The following is a 23,335-nucleotide window of genomic DNA, read 5'->3' as shown; positions in this document are numbered from 1 at the left end:
AAACAGATCAGTTCATTCAGTATGTTATTTCAGTCATTCAATGTGCAAATAGGCTGAATACCAAAGTATTTTCAAAACGCACTCCTGTACTTTAACTTAGGCTACTACTTGTATTGGAATGATATTTGATGAAGAGGATTTCTACTTTGACCTTGGTTCAAATAATGAAGATGTGCACTGCACTGATTTAACATGTCAATGTCAGTTTGTGAGTCATGTGGGGTAAAACAGCAGTGAAAACAGTTTAGTAGCCTACTATGTCTTTAGTGGAGTTACTCCAACCCGCAGCAGTTTACTCTGTGCTAAATCGTCCTCCATAACATGAAAATATATACCTAAACACGACATACTGAGTGTTTTTTTTTCTCTCTGCACGGTAAAAGAAAACGCCAGCTATCATAATAATACAAACGCCGTCCTGTTGTTGACGAAGAGCACCTGAAGGCAGCACTGCAGTCCCGTTACCAACCAGTCGGGGGCGTCGATCTACGGATGCCGTTTCCCGTTAGCCCCATCAAGCTGCAATATCCAAGCCTTGACATTGCGAAGATGGAGGCTGTTATGGTCTAGAACTGGATACCTAGAAAGCAAAAAACAAACTGCGAGTTTCAGAGCCCTGTCAAATGACAACATTTCCAGCCGGTGCAGGTAAACGGAAACCCGTCTGATTACATTAGCGCCCTTACAAAGTTACGTAGCTCGCACAAATGACAGCTAATGTCAGCGGACGGTAGCTAAGCTAGCTAGCTACATCGGATCAACTAACGTAGTTTTAGATGACTGATAAGTTGGCGCATTGAAACGCTGTCCTTTTTCTTAACGACAGCTTGTTGTCTCATTGGGAGAGACGGCCTTGCAACACAGAAGTCGACCGATAGCTAAGCTGAGCTAATGTCATGATCTGCAAGATGAGGAAGATGTTTTGATGTCAATGCTAGCTAACGTTAGCAAGCTAATCACATTCAGAGCCCGTTTCCTGGTTGTGACTCCTGCTTGTTACCGACCCTGCGTTGGGAATATAAATGGGTGTACGTTTAATATCTTGACTTGACTTCCTTGGCTTTAGCGTGTAGGTTGACTAAAGGCAGCTTATACGCGCTGTACAACGTTAGCCTTGTTTTCTACCAGTACGTAACGTTGGTAGTAGCATTAAAATCTGGGCTGGTGGGTGTCGACTGTCAAATTATGCATCAATTATCATGACTTCGGACCCACACTGGGTTTTACGAGAAGCTACGCTTTATTTCGTTTTGTATGTATGCAAATGACTTTTTTTTTTATGTAATTCAATCAATACAATGTTGCTAACGTTACCATAGTTTTAACCCTGCATTCTTCTTCTTCTAAAACCCACACGATAAGTGCAACTAAACCAGTTGAACAAGTTGAAGTTGAAATGCTGCTTGATGGACATTTAATCTTGATTGTCGCTATGATCAAAATGACTATCAAGCAGGAGCTCGTCCTGTGATAGCTGTGTATGTTTTCCTGTTTGCAGTCACAACACAGCTACAGCTGGACTAAAGACAACACAAGACACAACTGTGCCAGTTTTGAAGTGACATATTCATGTTTTTATTTTAAGTCTTGCAATATGAAGTTGACTGTGCTGGATGTGTGTGTGTCTGCAGGTGGAGGCAGGAGGTGTGAGTAGAGTGCAGTAAGACATCGGCAGCATGTACTCCGAGTGGCGCTCGCTGCAGCTGGTGGTGCAGAGCGACCAGGGCCACCTCAGTGTTCTGCACACCTATCCCACCACCGTGGGCACAGAAGTGGCAAATGCCGTGGTCAAGCCTCTGGGCACAGCTGTGAGCCCTGTCGCCACAGAGAACATCCTCAAGACAGACAAGGAGGTGAGAAAGACGTCCATTTAACACCATCGTGTAGTCTCTGTAGTCTTCCAAGTTCCCTGCGCCATCACAAAGGTGCAAGAGAGTCTGTCAGCTTGAACACTTGCATTGCATTCAAAGTATTCAGGGCCCTTTTATCTGGTTCACATCTGTGTTGCAGCTGTTTGCTAAAGTTGTTGTGTGTTTTTTTTTCTGTTGACCAGTACTTGATACCACAGAATGACAAAGCAAAAACAAAATATAAGACATTTGTGCAAATCTGTTGAAAATGGAAAAAACTATTCAGACCCTTTGCTATCATGTGCCTCACTTCCAATTACCCTTGATCATTTTTGAGATATTTTTACACCTTCTCTTGTAAAAAAAAAAAAAAAAAGAAGAAGAAGAAGTGGGACATTTGGAGAGACACACCTGTGTATGTCAGAATTAAAACCAAGCCATGTGTGGTCAGAGACAGGATTGTGTCGAGGGCGAGGCTCGGATCTGGGGAAAGCTACAAAAACATTTTAGCTGCATTGAAAGTTCCCACATTTGAAGAAGTTATAAACAAAAAGAACTATTCCTATAGCTCACCGCCTGGGCAAATCCAGTACTTTGGGGAGAGTTTTTCTTGTGAGCAAGAACCTGAGACCCTGAAGGTTTCAGTGGGATAATCATCACTGCAGCAGCCCATTGTTTAGGTCCATGGCAGAGTTGTCTGATTGAAGGCAGCCTCTCCCCAGTGAGGGAATTGAAAGTTAGCAAGAAAAACTGACTGTCAGATTGTGAGATTTTCTGGTCTGGTGAAACCAAGATTGAACAGTTTGCTATCCTAACAGTGAAGTACCTCTGAGTAAAGGGTTTGGTTTATTACGTCAATGTGATATTTCAGTTCTCCCTTTTTAAATAATTTAAAGAAGTCAAAAAAATCACTTTTTGCGTTGTCACCATGGTTGTTTATTAAAACTTCAGGCATTTGATCTCTGCAAATGAAACTAGTATGTGACATATTATTTTTGTGGACATGCAGCTTAGTGTGACCAGCAACTTCAAAGAACAGCCTCCATATCAGTGGTATTGTCTTTGACAGCTTTGATAGGATGGATTGTGTCACTGCAGGTTTAGAAGTATGTCTGTTGACCTTGATTTAGACCAGATGTTTGACATTGAGGCCAAGGAGTTAAACTTTTATGCCATGAGATCAGAGTCTCAAAGTGCTGTCACGGTCTATCAAAGTGCCATTAGGGCAAAACCAATTTGGACAGTCATGAGTCTTTTACTAGGGAGTGTCTTTGGTGTAGCTACTCTAGCATGTAAAGGCCTGACTGACTGGTGAGTGCTACAGAGATAGCTTCTCTTATCTCTACAGGGGGCTTAGGCCTGAAACACAACAGACGCTTAATGCTGTCAGAGTAGCTCTGCCCGCACTTCACCTCTCATTGAAATGAAAACGAACACACTCAGTGTGTGTTTGCTCTACATGCATTGATAATGAAAAAAAAAGCAAGAAAACCACTTTGTAAATTTTCACATCTTAAAACATTGGAAGCAACCATTACATGTCTACATCTACATACATAAACATTTTGAGTATATTTAATGGGCGTGTTCTGAGTCTGTCTGTGGGAGTTTTATTTAAGGCAGATTAATTACAATCTAGATTAGTTTCTCATCCTTTTATTAATGAATTTATTTCTCTGTATACATCAACTGTCAAAAGTCTCTGCTCTGATGAAACCCTGGGATGTCTGCTCAGTGCTCACACACACAGAGCTCACAGCAAGCCAAGAGTTTCAGTTAATGCTACGACGGCATGCGTCAGGAATTAATGTGAGAGGAGGTGCGTTGGGTTAAAAATATTTCAGCAGTATTCCTCAGGTGCTGCTGTTGCTTTGAACTTCACTTGGATAAGTCTTCCTGCCTATTCTGAAACAAAACACTGTAGAAAATGAGAGACACTATTCCAGGAAACTGTGAGCTGTTATAATGGCTGACTGAAGGCTGTGTATGCTGCTGTATGACACAGGAAGAACAGATTAAAAAAAGACAAGGACTGAAGTCGGCATTTACATATGGTAAATATATATAGTTTAAGGCTTGTGGGCAGGAAAACAGGAACATACCATCAAAGGAAGAATGCTGATCTGGATTTCATTCATCACACTCCTTGGGAATATCTTGTCTGTTTTTTATTTAGCAAGAAACTGAGAAACATATAGCTGAGTGAGGCACTGTATTGTATTTGCCATCATCGTCTTATCCTAAACCTTTTGCTGCCCTTGCTATGAAACGTTTGATATGTGAAACTGCTTCTAGTTACATACTTGACAAAGTGCAGACTTAAATAAAGTTAACAATATTACATTATAACAGAATATGACTGTGTTGAAAATGTGGTTTCAGAGCTTCCATTCTTTATGTAAGGTGCAACAAGATACACAACTCCTCAACAGTAATATACATAATGAAATGCTGTAAAATAATCGATAAGTCATAACTTAACATGTTAACCATGAACCAATGAGAATGCTTTGGCCCTTAGGTGAAGTGGACCATGGAGGTGCTGTGTTATGGCCTCACCCTCCCCTTAGAAGGGGACACCGTCAAGCTGTGCGTAGACGTGTACACAGACTGGATGATGGCCCTGGTGTCGCCCAGGGACTCCATGCCTCAGCCTGTGGTCAAGGAGCCCAATATGTACGTGCAGACCATCCTCAAACATCTCTACAACGTCTTTGTACCAAGGTATGTCCCAAATGTTCACACATCTTTGATTACCCGCAGTTTTTTTGCAGCTGAACTGTATACTTGGTGCTGCGTGTTTGTGTATGTTTGTTTTTTACACCATATGTGCTGCTTTTGACAGTCAACCTACACAAATCTCTTGACTGTTTATCACTTATCGTGCCCGCTCTTTACACTTTTCTCTCCGATTTCCCTCCTTATTCCCTCTTTTCATACACTTGTCTCCGTCTCCAGGCCCGAGCAGCACAGTCTCAACCATATCAGGCTTTGCCAGCAGGTTCTGACTGCAGTCCAAAAACTGGCACGAGAGTCCGTGTCGATGGTTAGAGAAACCTGGGAGGTGCTGCTGCTCTTCCTGCTTCGCATCAACGACACATTGCTCGCCCCACCCACGGTTGGAGGTAAGCCACTTGCTTGTCCTCTTAAACCGCTCTTGATGTATTGACTTAGTTAATAGTGATAATTACTCACTAATTAAATACAATAATCACCCGCCCCCCCACCCACCCCGTTTTTTTGTTTTCCAGTTGGAGTAGCAGAGAAACTGGCAGAGAAACTGATGGCAGTGCTGTTTGAGGTGTGGCTGCTGGCCTGCGCCCGCTGTTTTCCCACACCGCCGTACTGGAAGACAGCGAGGGAGATGCTGGCCAACTGGAGACACCACCCTCCTGTTGTGGAGCAGTGGAGCAGAGTGGCCTGTGCCCTCACCTCCAGGTTAGAGAGGCATTAGTTCAACTTCATGTGGTCCTGGATTTAGTGCTGAAAAAGGTTTCATACAATCACTCAGAGCAAGTTTTTTTTGTCTACGCCCACCTTGTTTGGTAGTTTCAGGAAAGTTAAGCGGAGATGCAAAGTGTAATTGTTCATTAAATAATAACAGCCTTTGAAGTGTCAATAAACTGACAACTAGAAAAATAATGATTGATGGCACTACAGATGGAAATTGGCTTCAGTGCAGTTTCATTACATGTTCATGAATATGCAGAGTCCCGTTACAAATAAAAGAATAAATAAGATGAAATGAAATGTTTTTCTGAGCAGTCAAATCTTTGCCTCTGTCTATTTTCCAGACTTTTGCGATTTACCCATGGACCGTCCTTCCCACCTTTTAAAGTTCCGGATGAGGACGCCAACCTGATTCCTTTAGAGATGGACAACGACTGCGTGGCTCAGACGTGGTACCGCTTTCTCCACATGCTCAGGTGTGTAGCATTGTGGTATTGTCTGGCCTGTCGCATGAAAGCGGAGATGCTCCTTCCTCATCAACTGAACCTTATCAGACACAGATTGTTTCTTTGTTCAAGTGTTTCAAGAGACACGGAAGTTGCAGCACATAGTGGAACTAAAGCACCTCATATCATTCCCATCAAAAATTTCCCTTCTCTACTGTATGTACTCTACTTCCTCTCACTTCATGCTAATTGCCCTCTCTTTTATCTACTCACTCTTTCATTTAGCCTTTTGTGTATCTATCTGTCTGTTGGTCTTATCTGTTCCGATCCTAAACATCTTCCTGGTGGTAGCACTGCAAGCACACACTAAACTCGTCCCATTCATAAGTCATTTCAATCTTATTTAAGTCATCAGGTCAATTCTTTCAATATCAACCAAGTGAAAGACATCAGGCATATCATTTGATTCTATTCTGTCCAGACCACGGCATAATCACATATAAGATCTATTCACATTAGCTTCAGCAGAGTCTGTAACATTTTTATTTAATGCATGTGCATGTCTTGTGTCTGTTTGCAGCAACCCAGTGGACCTGAGCAACCCCGCGATAGTGAGCACCACTCCAAAGTTTCAGGAGCAGTTTCTTAACTCCAGCGGTATCCCGCATGAAGTGGTGCTGCATCCATGTTTGAAACAGCTTCCACAGATCTTCTTCAGGGCCATGAGGGGTGTCAGCTGTCTAGTGGACGCCTTCTTGGGTAAGATTAACGGGGTAGATGGTTCAGTAAATTTTCAAAAAGGTAATAATGGATATAATTCTGAATGAAATTTTCAAAGTTTTCACAATGGCTCTATGTGTTATAAATTTTGTCAGCCTAACACCTGCTTTTGAAGTTGTTCCAAACTTCTAGGTACAATTTGCTGCTCATTCATGTTAAAATTACATTTTGTGGCATGTGATCATGAGGATTAGCAGACTTTACATTCAAACAAAACAAAAGTAAAAGCAGATGTAGTATTTATTGCCATCTTCCTCGAGCAAAATGTCAAACAATACAAGCTAATTATTCAAAGGGGGCGAAATGTGTCAATACCAATGGCCTCTGAAGGTAAGAACCATATATTAACAAGCTAAAACCAATATATGTGTGAATGTAATGAGTGGTGGGAGAAGAGCCTCCTTTTTAAGGTACTTGTAAATTCTTGTAACAGTCTCTGCTCCTTTCCAGTTGTTGCACAGGCACTGCTCCTGCATGAACTCGAGAAGGACGATGTCAGTCAGTAGTACATGTATGAAAATCTGAATAGAAAGATGTCCGTGTGTATTTTTCTCTTTACACTGTAGGTATCTCTGTTGAAAAGAGAGATGTACGGGAGAGGGTGTTCACTTTTTCCCACGTGCTGCTCTCTCATGGTACAGACATCAGCTGACACGTCATATAATGAGATGGGAACATAATGGTCTATTTATCGGTGGTGATGATATTAACAACTGGGATTAGTTTTGCTGCAGCAAAAATGATAAGTCCCAGACATTCAGACTAAACTGCAAGATCATCAACAAAGGGGGGTGTCCTGCGGGAATAAAAAGTCAATCAAGACGGATGGAGAGATCAATTGCTGGTGATTTGTATCTAACCGTTGTCTTGCATGTCTACCAATGAATATAATTGATGATCAACTCACAGAGTCGTCGCTTCATCTTCTCCTCTTCTTTTCATAACATTAGAAATTAGAAAATGATTAAATTCACTCAAAGCCAGTTCTGGTCACGGGGGGAAAACTGAACAATCTTATCTGTCAACAGGCATATCACGTCCCAGAGCTGACAGCGCCCCGCCCACCCCAGTCAACAGATTGAGCATGTCTCCGCCCCCCTCCATCACCAACACCACGCCCCCCCACAGTCGCAAGCAACGGCACACAGTGGTGACCAAAACCACGAGCAAGAGTTCGACTGTAAGTGACAGTAAACTACAAACAGGGGAGACTACATTTGTCATGTTTACGTGAAGAAATTTGATCTTTTGCTCGTTTGATCTGTTAGTTGCACCGATCATGCTGTTACCACCCCGATCACGTGTCTCCTCTCTGTCCCTCCACGCTCTGCAGGGCAGTGGTAGTCAACCAACCAAAGCATCCCAGCAGCAGCAGCAGCAGCAGCAGCAGCAGCAGACTTCGTCCTCCCCGACCCTGCTCTCCAGCCCCAACCAGAGCAGCTGGGAGTCTCGGCCGCTACCGGCACCGGCGCGGCCAAAGGTCAACAGCATCCTCAACCTGTTCGGCCAGTGGCTCTTCGACGCCGCTCTGGTGCACTGTAAGCTCCACAGCGGCCTCAGCCGAGACCCGAGCATGACCGGTAAGAAGTGAGACGATGGCTATAGCGTTTCCATTAATGCATGGTCAGGTGGGTGTTCTGTTGCTGTTCTTTAGTACGTGTTCTTTTTTTGTGGACTTCTCTGTGTTTTTCGGTGTCTGTGTTATTTTTTATCGTACGTCGTTGGGATATCCTTTCCTTTTTTCACCATTTTCTCTGAAACTTCTTTGTGCTTTTCTGTGTGTGGAGGGCTTGGTTAGAAGTGGCCTGGTATGCAATTTCCATCTGATTCTAATTCATTTACATCTGCCAACAATTTATACATGGCTAAAACTGCATATAGTCTATAACCATATGCTGAGGACTTCATATAGACTCATTTTTATTGGTGAAATCATCGCTAGAGGAGTCAATGACAGCACATACAGTACCTAGTATTTGAAAATGAATTTGGCTTTTCATTGGCTCTCCATTTATTTTTCTCTTTTTGGTGTAGTGTCCTGCACGTGTCTACCATGTCTGATTAATGTTAAACAGTTTTGACAGGTCAAAAGTCATGTATTGAGGAGAACGAAAAAAAAAACAACAATTCATGCCTGATATGAATTGATCCCAAAATATTGGATCTGCTTTGATTTTGTGTCTCTCCACTATTTCTGTTATCTTGCAGCCTCTTTTATCCAAATTCTCCTTTCTTATAAATCTTGTAAGTAGGAACGGCAGCTTTTTTTCCTCACTTGATTTGCGTTTCTTGACAAATCTTCCTGCTTTTTAGTTGAGTTCCTCATGATCATCGCCATTATCACCATTGTTTTCTGTCCCCACTCCTTGTCATATATAAAAGTTCACCAGCGTTCTCTCAGCGTTTCTCCAAAGGTGATGGAATGGGTTTCACCAACTGACCACTTGTCTCGATCATAACGTTGCCAGTTTGTGACGCCACCCCGTTTATGAGTTCTCATTTTCTTTTGTTTGGGTCTCACTAATCCTTATTATTTAGTCTCAGACCCCTCCCCCCTTCAAGTTCAGCATTAATGTTTTGTTTCTTGTAATTTCCTTTTGTATTGTTGGTTCACCTGAGTTTTGATTTTTATCAGTTTGGTGCCTCAATGCATGAAGTGAATGTTCTGTACCTGGAGTGACAGTCATATAATTGCAGCAGCGAGGGAGCTGACACAGGGATTTTGTTGAGTGTTCTTGCAGCAGAGAGTCACTGACACATTTTATTGCCAGCACACAACACTTGGTCATGAAATTCTACGGCAAACTCTTTGTGTCAGAGTTCCCTTGAGTTGAATGCTTTTAAAAAATGTGAGTGTGTGTTTGCAGTCATCGAAGTCTTTGTTTTATCTTTTTTTGTGATTTGTGATTAAAAGTCTGCTTTGTGGTGCTTATGTTTTTTTGTTTTTCTCCAGTTTTTACCTTTTTTACTTTTGGTTCTACTTTGCATATGGTAAATCTGTGTTTGCTTGTTTCTCATACATGCATGAATACTAATGACCACATTGCAATTCAGCGTCCTTTCATTCTCTGTCTCTTCACACTCTCTACAGCGATAGCCACTCAAGTAGGTCTGGAGCTGAGAAGGAAGGGCTCTCAGATGTCCACCGACTCCATGGTGTCGAACCCCATGTTTGACGCCAACGAGTTCCCAGAGAGCTACGAGGCAGGACGAGCCGAGGCCTGCGGGACTCTCAGTCGCATCTTCTGTAGCAAGAAAACAGGAGAAGATATTCTGCCTGTTTACCTGTCGAGGTAACAAAGTCAACTTCTTTACTCTAACGACGCCAGACTGTTTGCTGTTGAGATGAAACGGCACAAAAGCTATGAGTTGAGCAGTGAGTAGGTTGCTACCCCTCTATCTCTCTGTCCATTAGGTTCTACATGGTCCTGATTCAGGGTCTCCAGATCTCCGATTTCATCTGCAGACCGGTTCTGGCTTCCATCATTCTCAACTCCTCCTCCCTCTTTTGTACTGACCTGAAGGGCATCAATGTGGTGGTGCCCTACTTCATAGCTGCCCTGGAGACTATTGTACCAGACAGGTTAGACCAGTACTTTTACACTAACTTTGGATCACTGATGAAGATAATGTTATATCTGCTGATCTAACTAGATACTGTCTGAAGTCTGACTCGTGAGATTTTTTTGTTCTCTTCCAGGGAGTTGTCAAAGTTCAAGATGTATGTAAATCCTACCGACCTGAGGAGAGCCTCCATCAACATCCTGCTGGCCATGTTGCCACTGCCACATCACTTTGGCAATATCAAATCAGAGGTGACAGCTTTGCCCTCCTTCTCTCTCAACTATTACAATCCTTCCTCTTTCATTTTATTGGTTCACTAACTTTCATTGCAGTGCAGGACTGACAGGGTTTTGAGTCGCTTTTATCTTCTATGTATCCTCATACCTCAGCTCATTTTGGAATGTGTAACAATTTACAGGCACAAGGGCGTGAATCATTCGTTCTTTACATTTTAACTCCATAAAGCCTTTAGACATTTACATATAGCACACAGTAAATCAAGCTCTCGTTTTATTCATTGTTTGCCTCCTTTTCACATAAAGCAGGTTGTGTAACCATGTTGACTTTGTGCGCTTCAGGTCCTGTTGGAGGGAAAGTTCAACGAGGAGGATGGCTGGCCTCATGACCAGCCCGTGTCCTTCCTGTCTCTGAGGCTACGTCTCGTCAACGTCCTGATAGGAGCGCTGCAAACCGAGACCGACCCCACTAACACACAGCTCATCCTGGGTATGTATTCACTTCTGTGAGTTCTCTCTATCCACTTCGCCTCTCCATAGAAATACTTTGTGTGTATTGTATTGTTTTATTGTTAATCTCCACCTCCTCCTCTCAGGTGCAATGCTCAATATTGTCCAAGACTCAGCACTGTTGGAGTCCATAGGTGCACAGACTGAAACAGTAAGTCTCAGATCATCATCATACTGCTAAATCATTAACTTTTTTTTATGAAGCCAGCAGTGGTGTCATTGACTGGACATCCAAATTGCTCTGTTTTTTGCGGTGGCAGGGCAGTATAGATGGGAGTCACATGACAATGAGGAGTCAGAGCCACAGCCGCACCAACAGTGGCATCAGTTTCACCAGCGGGGGCAGCACAGAGGCCACCAGCCCAGACTCGGAGCGTCCGGCCCAGGCCCTGCTCCGCGACTACGGTAAGAGACACATGCCACTCCTACACTCAGTGTCTCTGTGCTTGGTGGAATTAACACAACAGCGCCGGCTTTGGTGACATTGTGCAGAACGGATTGCTGGTGCATTTTTTTGTCTTATCAGGGTAAACACGTGACTGACTGAATTAACACGTTTGTTCTTTATAGCCAACGTGGTTAAAGTGCTTTGCAGAGTTAAGAAGCGTTGGGTAAAATGTTTCTGTAGGTGATGCATGATGAGTTATTTGTTGCTGTGATGCTGTGCTATTAAACATTTAGGGCCCTAGGGCTGGCTGCATTTTTCTCTCTGATTGACCGGTTGCAGCAGTGTTGCCGAAATAAAAACATTTCGAACACTTTTTCTCGTGGCGGGGCTGAACGATTTTTTAAATAAATTGACAACAGCAGCTCTTATTTAAGTTTTACACATATTTTCACTGAGTGTGCTCTGTGGCTTTGTGCAGCAGGATATTGGGGGAGGGGGGTCTGCAGGGTTCCTGTGGGATGGGATGCTACATTGTACTGTGTCGCTCAGTATTGGACAGGAAACACAAGAGCAGGCAGAGGTCTGGAGACCATCGCTTCATAAACTGCAATAAATTCAGCAGGATTTTGGGAGTTATTGTTCATCATGAATTCAGAAAATCAGAAATCTTGGAGAGGCAACAGAGACAGAGAGTAAGGAAGTACTGTACTTAGTCCTGATCAAACCAAATTAACAAAAATAAAGGGAGGGGAATGGGAGGAAATCAAAAGGGGACATTCTGTTGTTGATATTGTGAGGATTAAAAAAAAATCAAAACAACGCATTGTTTTATAATTAGTCAGTTTTGGACAATTATATCATTCATTATTTTTATTGTCAAAGTCAAAATTATAATTTTAAAATTTTGACATCGCTCAGCCTTGTTCCTCAGTTTATCTATTCCTCGGTCTTTTGTGCAGCATGGTGTGCTGCTCTGACTTGAAACACTGTTCTGTTGCATGTTTTTATACCTACTAACATTAGGGCAATTAGGACATTTTTCCTGTTGTGTGGACTTGAGCTTCATTGCCTGAATTCTGCTTTGCTCTATCTATCTTTGCGGTGTTTGGTATTTCGGGGTGTTATATGGTCTAGCTCTTCCAGATACGGCGGCAGGCCTGCTGGTGCGCAGCATCCACCTGGTCACCCAGAGGCTCAACTCTCAGTGGAGGCAGGACATGAGCATTTCCCTGGCTGCCCTGGAGCTGCTGGCTGGGCTTGCCAAGGTAAGACTCGCACCACAGAGACTCACTGCTACAATCTGCAGTCATTAATCACAGGCCCGGGCCAAAGTGAGACTTCTGCAGAGTATGTCTTCCAGTTGATCCGTGTTACCCACCCAAGTCTCAGACAGTTATATCTCTTGTACTGGTTGTATTTATACAACCACAACGGTTTTCTTAGTCATTATCAAGGTTTACAGAAAATTATGCTCTGACACTGACCTGTTAAAGGTCATATTAGCTCGCACTTGACTCTTGATCCCCCCTCCCAATGAAACACTTAAGCATCACAGATACCAAAAAATAGTGGTATATTTGGGTGGTTCATGACGATTTATGAGTCAGAGATTTCTGAGTTTATCTCAGAGGAGTTGCTCTTGTGTCAAAAAGTTCCATAATCTGTATAAAGACTCCCAGTTTCTCTTTTTTCCTAATGGCTGTAGTCTTTTTCACGCCATGAAATGAGTCACTTTCCGGATAAGGACACATTATTAACTGGCTTTAATTGCAGAGTGCTGAGGAAAAGACTGAGGCAACATTGAGGCTACATGAGGTTATTTAATTTCCATAAATACTAGTTCTAAGAATACTCTAATTTCTCCATAGGATTTTTAATTAAAAAGCACGACTAATCAAAAGTGCCACAATTTAGTAAAACCGTTTATCTCTCATGCACCAAGGCCCATCAAAAGTTTTCTCAATAGCACGAAAGGAAGAATTTTCATAATGTTGTCTAATGTACTCAGTGTTTCTGTACTTGTCTAAACCAGGTGAAGGTTGGAGTAGACTCTGCAGACCGTAAACGTGCCGTCAGCTCTATATGTGGGTACATCGTGTATCAGTGTAGCCGTCCAGCTCCTCTCCAATCCCGAGACCTCCACTCGATGATTGTAGCTGCCTTCCAGTTTCTGTGTGTGTGGCTCACAGAACATCCTGACATGCTGGATGAGAAGGTACGTTTAAAGGCTAGGTTTGAAATCTTTCTCAGACCTAGAGTTTGGTCAGAGGAATGTTTTTTTTTGCGATATTAAACTGTTTTCCTTTTTGTACCAGGATTGTTTGGTCGAGGTGTTGGAGATCGTGGAGCTGGGGATCTCTGGTAGCAAGTCACGGCAGGAGCAGGAGGTTCGACATAAAGGAGAGAAGGAGCACAACCCGGCATCGATGAGGGTGAAGGATGCTGCTGAGGCGACTTTGTCCTGGTGAGGATCCTCAGAGTAAATTCCGATTGGAGACTTCAGATGTGAACTTTATGCATATAATAACAACACTGCAGAATGTAGACCATATAGCAACCAAAATGTATCTTCAATGACTCCGTTTCTCCAGCTTTTGTGCTGACCCTCCAGCACAGGAGACTTGTAGTACAGTGAAACATGCACCTAATGACCCACTTTCATCATATTGACGTGCTTGCCTTCCTGTGGTGTTCCCCAGCATCATGCAGGTGCTCGGGGCCTTCCCCTCTCCCAGCGGCCCCGCCTCCACCTGCAGCCTACTGAACGAAGACACCCTGATTCGCTACGCCAGACTCAGCGCCACAGGGGCCAGCAACTTCCGCTACTTTGTCCTGGACAACTCGGTCATCCTCGCCATGCTCGAGCAGCCTCTCGGCAATGAGCAGAGTAAGCAGCACATCGTCTTTTGATGTAATAATGAGTTATTACAGGGGACTATTTAGTTATTCAGTTTGAATTTAACATCTGTGTCTGTGCAGACCCCAGTCCGTCAGTGACGGTTTTGATCAGAGGCACAGCTGGCAGACATGCCTGGACCATGCAGCTCTTCCACCAACCCAGAGGAGCTCGGGCCAATCAGAGGGTGAGATCACACTGTAGATTACTGAATAACAAAAGGCAGCGATGCTAATAAATTTTCATATCACCCCAGAAATATCTTTATGTGACACGTTAGAAGTTTGGGTTTGTAAGACTTCAAACTCCACTCCTAAGTTCGGTGATGACACACCTCCATATCTGTCGGCTTCTCTCCTCCCACAGCAGGTGTTTGTTCCCGAGGGCCGTCCGATGCCCAACAATGACGTGGGGATTAAATACAACGTCAAGCAGAGGCCTTTCCCTGAAGAGGTGGATAAGATTCCTCTCGTCAAAGCTGATGTTAGCATTCCTGACCTGGACGACATCGTCAGTAAGGAGGTAAGAGCCAGCTTCCTGTTAAATCCTGTTATTTATCTAATGTCCACATGCTGATTGATTTCATACAAATAAGTATCACTCTGGGGGTGTAATGTAAATCAAGATTATATGTTGTTGTGGCATAAGTAGAGCCATTAAGTAAAGTGACTGATCATGTTATTTGTTATTATACAAACTCAGGTGTGTTTGGGCTGGCAGGATGATTCAAGAGCTACAAATACACTGAGTAATGTGAGTTGTTGGAGAGATCAAATTTCGCTTGGGTGTCTCGTGGGGGGAAATAAGGTTAAATCATCTGGTTTGGTGACAAATTCTTGGTGATAGTTTAGTGCAATAATCAACAAGAGTTGTAGCATCACAAAAAGAGGGTGACTTATTCTCTGTGCAAATGTTTGGTCAAAATCTTAAAATAATCACAGATGTACGCCACCAGTGTCTCTTCACATCTGGGTGACACCTCTGTATTTGCACTGTGGGACTTGCCCTCTGTGGGTGAATGCCAGGTTTGGGCAACAAAGTGCCGGTCATCAGCTGCAGTCTTTTGAAATCATCTCTTCATCCCTGTCTTCTTTTTCAGCTGGAAGTTCAGCACGATAAGCTTCGCATCCTGATGCACAAGCAGATAGAGTATGAAAACGCCTTGGAGCGACACAGTGAGGAGATCTGGAAGTCCAAGCCGTACCCTGACCCACAGACAGACTGCAAACCCCCTCCGCCCTCGCAGGAGTTCCAGACAGCACGCCTCTTCCTCTCCCACTTTGGCTTTCTGTCTCTGGAGGCTCTCAAGGTTTGTAAACATAAAGTCTCTGAGAACTTTTTTAGTTTCATGGAAAATCTCTCGGATCAAACTTGTGAGAAACAGTCTTAGAAACAGTATTTGACACACACCCTCTTTCTTATACCTTATAACTTTGATTGTTATGCATTGTGAGTCCATGCTATTATTAGACATGCTATTATATTATTCAGCTGTATTTAAACTCTGGTCCCGACTTGAGGTAATATCAACTAATAGTGTAAATGACTTAAAAAGTACAAAATAAAAAATCTAATTAACAGCTATGTATGAATGAAATTGTATTCATTTAAAAAAGATTATGTTAATGCTACTATAGAGTTCAAGTATTGTTCTTACGTACATTTATATAATGTGAATAAACTGTATTTATATGAATTTGTTGTTGATTATTGATAGGAGCCCAACAACAGTCGTCTACCTCCTCATCTGATTGGCCTGGAGTCATCCTTACCTGGGTTTTTCGATGACATCAGCTACCTGGACCTGCTTCCCTGCCGACCATTTGACACTGTCTTTATTTTCTATGTGAGAGCTGGACAGAAAAGCAGTCATGAGGTGAGGGGGCGCAGGCAACACACAGATTCTCTATGGGATCATGGAAATGCTCACATGTGAACTTGTTACTTCTTCCACAGTATAATGAATATGAAAACGTCTGGGTAAGAATAGATATTTTCTTGTTGTGGGTCATCAGATCCTGAGGAATGTGGAGTCATCATCCAGTGTCCAGCCCCACTTCTTGGAGTTCCTGCTGTCCTTGGGCTGGCCTGTGGATGTGGGACGCCACCCAGGGTGGACTGGACACCTAGATACCAGCTGGTCCCTTAACTCCTGCTCCGACAGTAACGACATACAACAAACAGGTAAGCCTAGAAAACTAACCCCTCCATCAGATCTGAGCAAATCTACGTTATCTACGTGTTATATATAAGATATCTTACTTTTATTTTCCAGCAGACGAAGCAACTACCCCTGAGGACACAGGAGGTTCTGTGTTCAATGGAGAGAAGAAGGTTTTGTACTACGCAGATGCTCTGACAGAGATTGCCTTCGTTGTCCCCTCTCTAACAGAAAATTCTGGTTAGTTTTTTTTTTTTACTCCCTTGAATATGGACTGATTGAGATTGTATATGATGATGAATAAAAACTCAGTTATCGAGTCAGGACTGACAGAGTTGATGTTGGCTCTTTGCTGTCTCCCAGAGGAGTCATCAGTGCACAGTGACTCCACAGTGGAGGCGGACACCAACGCAGACATCATGCCTAGTTTACACAAACAACCCAATCTCACACTGGAGCTGTTCCCCAACCATTCAGAAAACCTGGAGTCTGCCAAGAAGGTAAAGTTTGGCCTCTGTGTGTGGATCTGACTTGTATACTTTCTAATTGATTTAATGTAGCATTTGCTTTAACTTGCTTTGGGTTGTGCTGTTTTTTTTTAGCTGAGTCCTCTGGTGAAGACAAAGAGGTCATCGACTGGAAAGTCTTTCCCAGCACTGGGTCCTGAGACGAAGGTGTTTGTGGTCTGGGTGGAGCGCTTTGATGATATTGGTAGGAGCAAGGTCTTTATTTTGCCTCCTCAGGATATCGCCTCTCTTTATATATTTCTTTTTCTAGCAATGTCTTGAATAGTGACACTACTCTGTAGCTTTACAGGGTTTATATTTAGTTTGAATATGTAACAAAAAAGAGAGAAGAAAAGTTTTAAGTTTAAAAAATTGTTATTAAAAAAACCCAAACCAAAACAAACAAACAAACAAACCTATATTTGGTTGATAAGAATTAAATTGGTTGTGCCCTTATACCAAAAACAACTTAACATATTTTTTTTTACAAAGAAGAGCAAGATAAACTAAGACAGAGTTTGTATTAAATAACCAAACATAAACAGTAAAGTGACTATAAAAAAGTCACGAATGTCTTGGTTTTCTGTGTTTTCAGAGAACTTCCCACTCACTGATCTGTTGGCGGAAACCAGCACGGGCTTGGAAGCGAGCATGAGCAACAGCACTTCCTGCAGGTATTCAGAAGTTTAAACAGTTTGCTGCCAGTATAGAAAGTAAACAGCATTGGTATTGGTTGGCAGAAAAATAACAGTTCTGCAAAACTGCACCGGTTCAGCAGTTAAGTACATAAACACATCAAGTGCAAAACAGGAAGTAGAACATGCAGTGTATGCAAAGGCGAGCGGGAGAAAAGGAAGTGCAAACCAGCTGTGACGATGGTTAGGAGTGTTAGGTGGCTTAAAAGAAAACTGGGCTTTTATGAAGCGTGATTCATATTTATCTTGTTTTTAAAGCAGCCGTAACGTGTTACTCAGCAAATTCACTGTTAAGATTATAGACTTCAACTGAAGCCACGAGCCTGAAACAGATTTAAATGGGCTCTATGATACCAGATTAACAAGTATTGTCTGACGCTGTGTGATCCGATGCAACAAAACATAACTTTTCTGTATGGCTTGTGATGCTGCTCCTCAGATACAGTATATTCTACAAATCTTTATAAAGTTTCCACTTGACGTTTTGCCATTCTAACTTCTTCCCGCTGCAGGTCGGGGCTACTAGAGAAAGACGTTCCTCTGATCTTCATCCACCCTCTGAAGACGGGACTCTTCAGGATCCGGCTGCACGGAGCTGTGGGCAAATTTGGCATGGTGATTCCCCTGGTGGACGGCATGGTGGTCAGCCGCAGAGCTCTAGGTAATGGCTCATGCAGCTTGTTCTGACTTAACTCATCCCCCCCCTCTCGACCACACTTCCACAGAAAGAACCGAGTCGGCACAACTTAATGCATCACAGCGAACATATCAGGATTATCGATCATCTTACTGCAACGCTAATGTGCACACATTAATATTTAATGGTTAGCATCTGGAAATATACTCCATTGACTAACTTTGTATTGTTTTTCAATTTGTACATTATAGTTTGTAACGTGAGCAGGGAATGGGTGTCATTTGATGAGAGGCAGAAACATGACGCTGTCATCCCTACTCCTGCTGATACTTTATTTTGAAAAACAAAATAAAGCTCATTTATACATGTAATGCCATTCATGGTCAGCAGGTGTTGGCAATATTTTTTCAACTATGCAGTGAATAAAACAGGGTTCCTACACAAGTATGGAAATTATGGAAAAGTATGGAATTTGATTTTATACATTTCCAGGTCTGGAAAAGTATGGAAAAGGGAAATTATTGTATGGAAATATATTTATCTTAATACTTATCTGGGTTTGGTCTTATCTGAAGTTATCTGGGTTAATTATTTTTGTATGCGCTATTGTACCTATAGCTACAATCTCCTGGAAATTACTTGGTTACATAATGGCATACACATTCAGAATAATGAAAACAAATGATTAAATGTATGATTTTTTTTATTATTTGAATTTTTTTTACCAAGAAGTCTGGAAATTAGGGTGTGGAAAAAGTATGGAATTTGGACATTTCAAATGTGTAGGAACCCTGATAAAATATTTGCACACATTCACATTCAAGTGCTGACGAGCTCCCGTTTGCTTCCTTTCCCCAGGGTTCCTTGTGCGTCAGACAGTGATCAACGTGTGCCGACGGAAGCGTCTGGAAAGTGACTTGTACAACCCGCCCCACGTGAGGCGGAAGCAGAAAATAACAGAGATTGTCCAGCGCTACCGCAACAAGCAACTGGAGCCCGAGTTTTACACCTCGCTCTTCCATGAGGTGGGGGAGGGAAAGCCTCACCTCTAATACCCCTGTCCTGTCCTAACACTGGCTCACAAGCGCACACAACACACACACACACACACACACACAGACACACACACACAGACAAACCACACTCTTTCTACCCATACTCACACATCATTTACAATTGTGCGTGCATACACACACACACACACACACTCTTGCAGAATCTTTATATTTATACTGTACTATTTTGTTATTTATATGAATACATATATCAACACTGTCTGCCTTTGACTCTGAGAGCAAAGTGTCAAAAACCCATGCCAAGGTGGAAAAGCTACATTTCTATGTTGCGGCCACTCACTGAACATTTTGAATGGCTGAAGTTCAACAGTGTCTCTGCTCATTTAGATCCATGCATTGTGACAAAAGAGTTTCTGCTTGTCTTTAACCGCAATACAACAGGTACACTGTTGGCCTTTCTGAACCTGTACAAAAAGAAAAAGTCTGTTCTTTAAACCCTGTGACGTGAGTGAATTTTCGCGACAGTTTGGTTGCACACAGACGTTGTCCAGAAGCCGGATCTGTGTCTGTTTTGATCAAACGGATTCATGGTTGGATTTTTGCCAAGGAGATAAACATCAAAGCGTCATAAAATGTTTTGTCATAAACACGGCGGCTGCGTCGAGGCAGGTGGCTTCAATAGAACAAAGACATGACGGACAGCATCGACACACAATCTAATTTCACATCCAATTTGTCATCTACATCCAGACAACTGCTACTTAAGTCTTCCTAGTGCAAACACACACATTTGGCCATCCAGCAGCTGACTGAGCACACAGATGTTGCCGTTTATAGTTTGTTTTTGGCTGTTTTTTTTCCAAACGTTGTATTACTGTATGTAGATGCCATTTTTGGCACCTGCACTTTCTCTGTGCCAGTCTCAAAGTCATACCATCTCACAACAGCCACTGCACTGTTTATGTGTGTGTGTGTGTGTGTGTGTGTGTGTGTGTACACGCCACGGTCACATGTATGCTTATTCAACCAGTCAAGCTATTGACACTACAAGGAGTCATAGTGACCCCTAACCCCCCCCCCCCTCCCCCATTCCCCCCCATACATGGCATTTAAAGACAAATTTAGTCACTTTAAAGAAATTAGACACAAGATAAATTCAGTTTGGAAAAGTTGAATTTCCTCGGTCAGGACGTTAACCCTAGAACTGGTTTACTCTTAACGCTTGGTAACACTTGAGTTTACTGATAAATGAGAGCAGTTACAGAGCTCCTGGAGTTTGCACTTGATTGCGGGGCTATTACGGAAAGACCGCAAAGACATTTGAGTTGCGGTGTTGTCTCTGCCAACACCAAACAGCACAGTTTAAGTGTCTAGCTCAGTCCAAACAAATCCATGGCGATCGAAAAGGCCAAAATGCTTAATGTAGCTAACAGCTTTATATAACATGCATTTTTGGCTGATCAGTGCTGTGTTTTTTTTTCCCTTTTTAATTCTAAACCCAGATTTCAGTTTGGATTACGCAAATGTGTAATTTTGCCTTCACAACTTATTTTAGTTTTTTTTTTTGCTTCACTTTTTTTTCACTTTTGTTTACTCACTGTATTTTGGTTTTTATTCAAGCCCTCTCACTGTCTGCCTGTAACAATGTGAATTTATTTATCACAGAGATGGAACAGGGCAAACACCTCTAGTTTCTTTGTTATATTGGAAAGTCTTAATGCACTGAGCACATTTTATGTTTATTTTCTATTCCCTGTGGTTACCTTACATGTCTTTTTGTACTTTTTGTGCATTTTGAAAGAAAAACCCTGCTGAAGGAAGAGTTTTATCTTGTGAAATATGAATGAAGAAGAGGCGTCGGCGAGTTTTTAACCTATCATGTCTAATTGTGTGACTCACTTTTTATGACGGTGCTTTATGCACATGCCTTTTTTTGGAAGGAAAAAGTACATTAAATATGCTTCAAAGAAACTACATACAATCAGTCATACATTGTATCCTATGTTATTCCTCTGATGTTTGATCATATTTAAGGATTTACCATGTACAGAAGTGGAGGATAATATGTAAATATATGATAGTGTAAGGCATTTACAAGTTGTCTGTTGCATTCATCTGAGATGGCGAGAAAAGTTATGTATGTATGCAATTATGTGTGTGGGAGGATCACAAGGGGTATTGAATGTAACATGCATCAATTAAAACTATTATTGACATTTTAATTTCTCCCATTCCTAATATTTCTCTTTTTGTTCACAGGATTTCTATGAGGAATAAAAATGAAGTCCCGCTTTTACGTTTTATTTTAAATATTTAACCTTTTCTTGTCTCTCTAGATTTAGATCTTCAAATTTACATCAGAGTGAAATGCAACACATTTCAGTTATTCTGTTTTGAATATTTGCACCACAAACAGTGAAAGCAGCCTGTGGTGTCAACGGTACAGGGGAACGAGTAGTATTGCTTCATGAAACCACTAACAGCTCCGGGGCCCCGAAGCTTTGGTGAGATATTAAAAAACTTAACAGAAATTATGATTTGTGTTGGTCCAGCTGCTCTAGCATAACAAGTCTTGATCTAAACTTAACTGTTAAAGTTGTTTGCCTTCTTTACCTACTGTAACCATGGACATACACAGGTGCAGGTGGTAGACGACAACAACAACAACAACAGAACTTAGCACTGGTTGAACTGTTGTGTTTATGCTTCAAGAATTAAGAGATCATCCAAGATGATGTTGAAGAGGAACGTGTCAAGATGATATTAGATGGACGTGCCACGTCACATCTACAACATACAAGCGCGTTGCAAACTACCTGCAACTAAAAGCTGCAACTGTGGCTGCGTCCACCAGAGGGCGCCTCTCCCCTAACATCACCAGCTGCTCTGCCGTGACAGGTAAGAGCTCAAACAGGGTCAACACTTATCACCCTGAATCACAACACCGACCTCCTACTGAATTCTCGGTGTATTTTTTCTATATTTTGTTTTAGTTTCTTTCATAAGATTGCTACCACATTTGTTTTTTGACTAAGGGATAAAATGTAAACAACTTATTGCTATCTTGTTTATTTTGTGTCAGTGTTATTTTAAAACTCGTTTGACTTATGAAGCTGTAGCCTAATGGAAAAATGTTCCAAAAAGGGCTTTTGTCCATGTTTTGCATCTTTTTCTCTAAATCTAGTGTTTTAGGCTACATTTGTTTTATTTTGGAGCATGAATGGTAAAAACATTGCAAAAATAGGGATAGGCATTTAAAAATAGGCTAGCTATTTATTCATAATTCTTACTCTACTTGTACTCTGATCTATTGGTTTGGACAGAAGGCTTTATTTTGAAATTCAAATATGGTTATATATAGGCTAATGTCTGCGGGTCTCCACAGTTTTAATGCTCACACATTCTGTATGTAATTCTTCACTGACGGATCGGCAAAGTGAGTTCAATGTAGCTGCGGTCATGATTTATGTGCCACTTATTGAGTTTACATCATAAAATGTACAGTGTTTGTGTGTGTGTGAACTTGTTTGTGTGTGTGTAGGTCTACAGAAACAGCACTGAGTGTGTCACACTGGCACCGGGTCCCTCCCCCCTCCTCCTCCTCCCCTACCCCCCCCACCCCCCCTCCTGCTCCTCGCCCTGCTGCTCAGTGTCGGAGCAGATCCACCGTAGCCCCGCTCGCTCTCAGCTGGTGTAGCGGCCCCTCACCGCCGGGCTCCCCGCGTGTTGTTTGGTACTTTCGGCGAACTTTTTTTTTTTAATTTTTAAATTTTCACCGTGCGGCGCTTTACATCACTGCCTGAGGAGAGACATAGAGAGAGAGAGAGAGGAGGGGGGGAAACCTGCTGCTGCAAAAATGGACTGAGGCAACAAACTCGCAGCCAAAGTGTGGATACTTCCAGAGCAGGAGAGTGTTTGTACCGTAGAGACACAGAGAGAGAGAGAGAGAGAGAGACCTTTCTGAGGGTTTCACTGAGCCACCATGGAGGAGGACGACGGGCATCATGAGAACGGGATCCACGCCACCAAGGACTCGGACCGGCAGCAGCGGCTCAGGCTCTGTGTTTTAAATGAAATACTCAACACGGAGAGGGATTATGTTCGGACACTGCTTTTCCTTCAGTCGGTGAGTTTGACATGTTCATTCACGTTGCGTATGAGGCTCTATATCCACGCCGTGCTCTCTTCCCCAACAAACTG

General features: G+C 42.4%; 2 protein-coding genes across 11 annotated transcripts in view; both read left to right on the top strand.

Annotated features, from left to right (window-relative positions):
- The first annotated feature begins 462 nt into the window (after nt 1–462).
- Nucleotides 463–21,357, top strand: LOC146984235 (ral GTPase-activating protein subunit beta-like). 9 transcript variants are annotated; one of them, XM_085781219.1, is made up of 31 exons: nt 499–648; nt 1,632–1,853; nt 4,372–4,574; nt 4,809–4,975; nt 5,102–5,288; nt 5,645–5,776; nt 6,327–6,505; nt 7,093–7,161; nt 7,555–7,706; nt 7,860–8,106; nt 9,618–9,819; nt 9,942–10,109; nt 10,227–10,341; nt 10,669–10,816; nt 10,923–10,987; nt 11,097–11,241; nt 12,359–12,489; nt 13,257–13,439; nt 13,540–13,688; nt 13,924–14,111; nt 14,204–14,307; nt 14,487–14,642; nt 15,220–15,429; nt 15,838–15,996; nt 16,136–16,304; nt 16,399–16,521; nt 16,645–16,781; nt 16,884–16,992; nt 17,383–17,461; nt 17,995–18,143; nt 18,978–21,357. In XM_085781219.1, the coding sequence occupies exons 2-31, from the start codon at nt 1,677–1,679 to the stop codon at nt 19,169–19,171; spliced, it is 4,596 nt and encodes a 1,531-aa protein (XP_085637345.1). In that variant the 5' UTR covers nt 499–648; nt 1,632–1,676; the 3' UTR covers nt 19,172–21,357. The 9 variants fall into 9 exon arrangements, with proteins under 9 accessions (XP_085637342.1, XP_085637341.1, XP_085637344.1 ...); XM_085781216.1 differs by lacking the exon at nt 7,093–7,161 and having other exon boundaries at nt 463–648; nt 12,368–12,489; XM_085781215.1 differs by lacking the exon at nt 7,093–7,161 and having other exon boundaries at nt 463–648; nt 12,368–12,489; nt 16,396–16,521.
- A 1,429-nt stretch (nt 21,358–22,786) lies between these two features.
- Nucleotides 22,787–23,335, top strand: part of prex1 (phosphatidylinositol-3,4,5-trisphosphate-dependent Rac exchange factor 1) — an 85,682-nt gene continuing 85,133 nt past the window's right edge. For both annotated transcript variants that reach the window (XM_085781210.1, XM_085781209.1), the window contains exon 1: nt 22,787–23,261. In XM_085781210.1, the coding sequence (XP_085637336.1) occupies nt 23,118–23,261 (144 nt within the window). In that variant the 5' untranslated portion in view covers nt 22,787–23,117. The remainder of the gene's footprint in view (nt 23,262–23,335) is intronic.

This window comes from Trachurus japonicus, chromosome 7, assembly GCF_045865225.1.
Source record: "Trachurus japonicus isolate A0001 chromosome 7, Traja_1.0".
Lineage (NCBI taxonomy): Eukaryota > Metazoa > Chordata > Actinopteri > Carangiformes > Carangidae > Trachurus > Trachurus japonicus.
The sequence above is the reverse complement of the archived record's forward strand: the minus strand, read 5'-3'. Positions and strand labels throughout refer to the sequence as shown.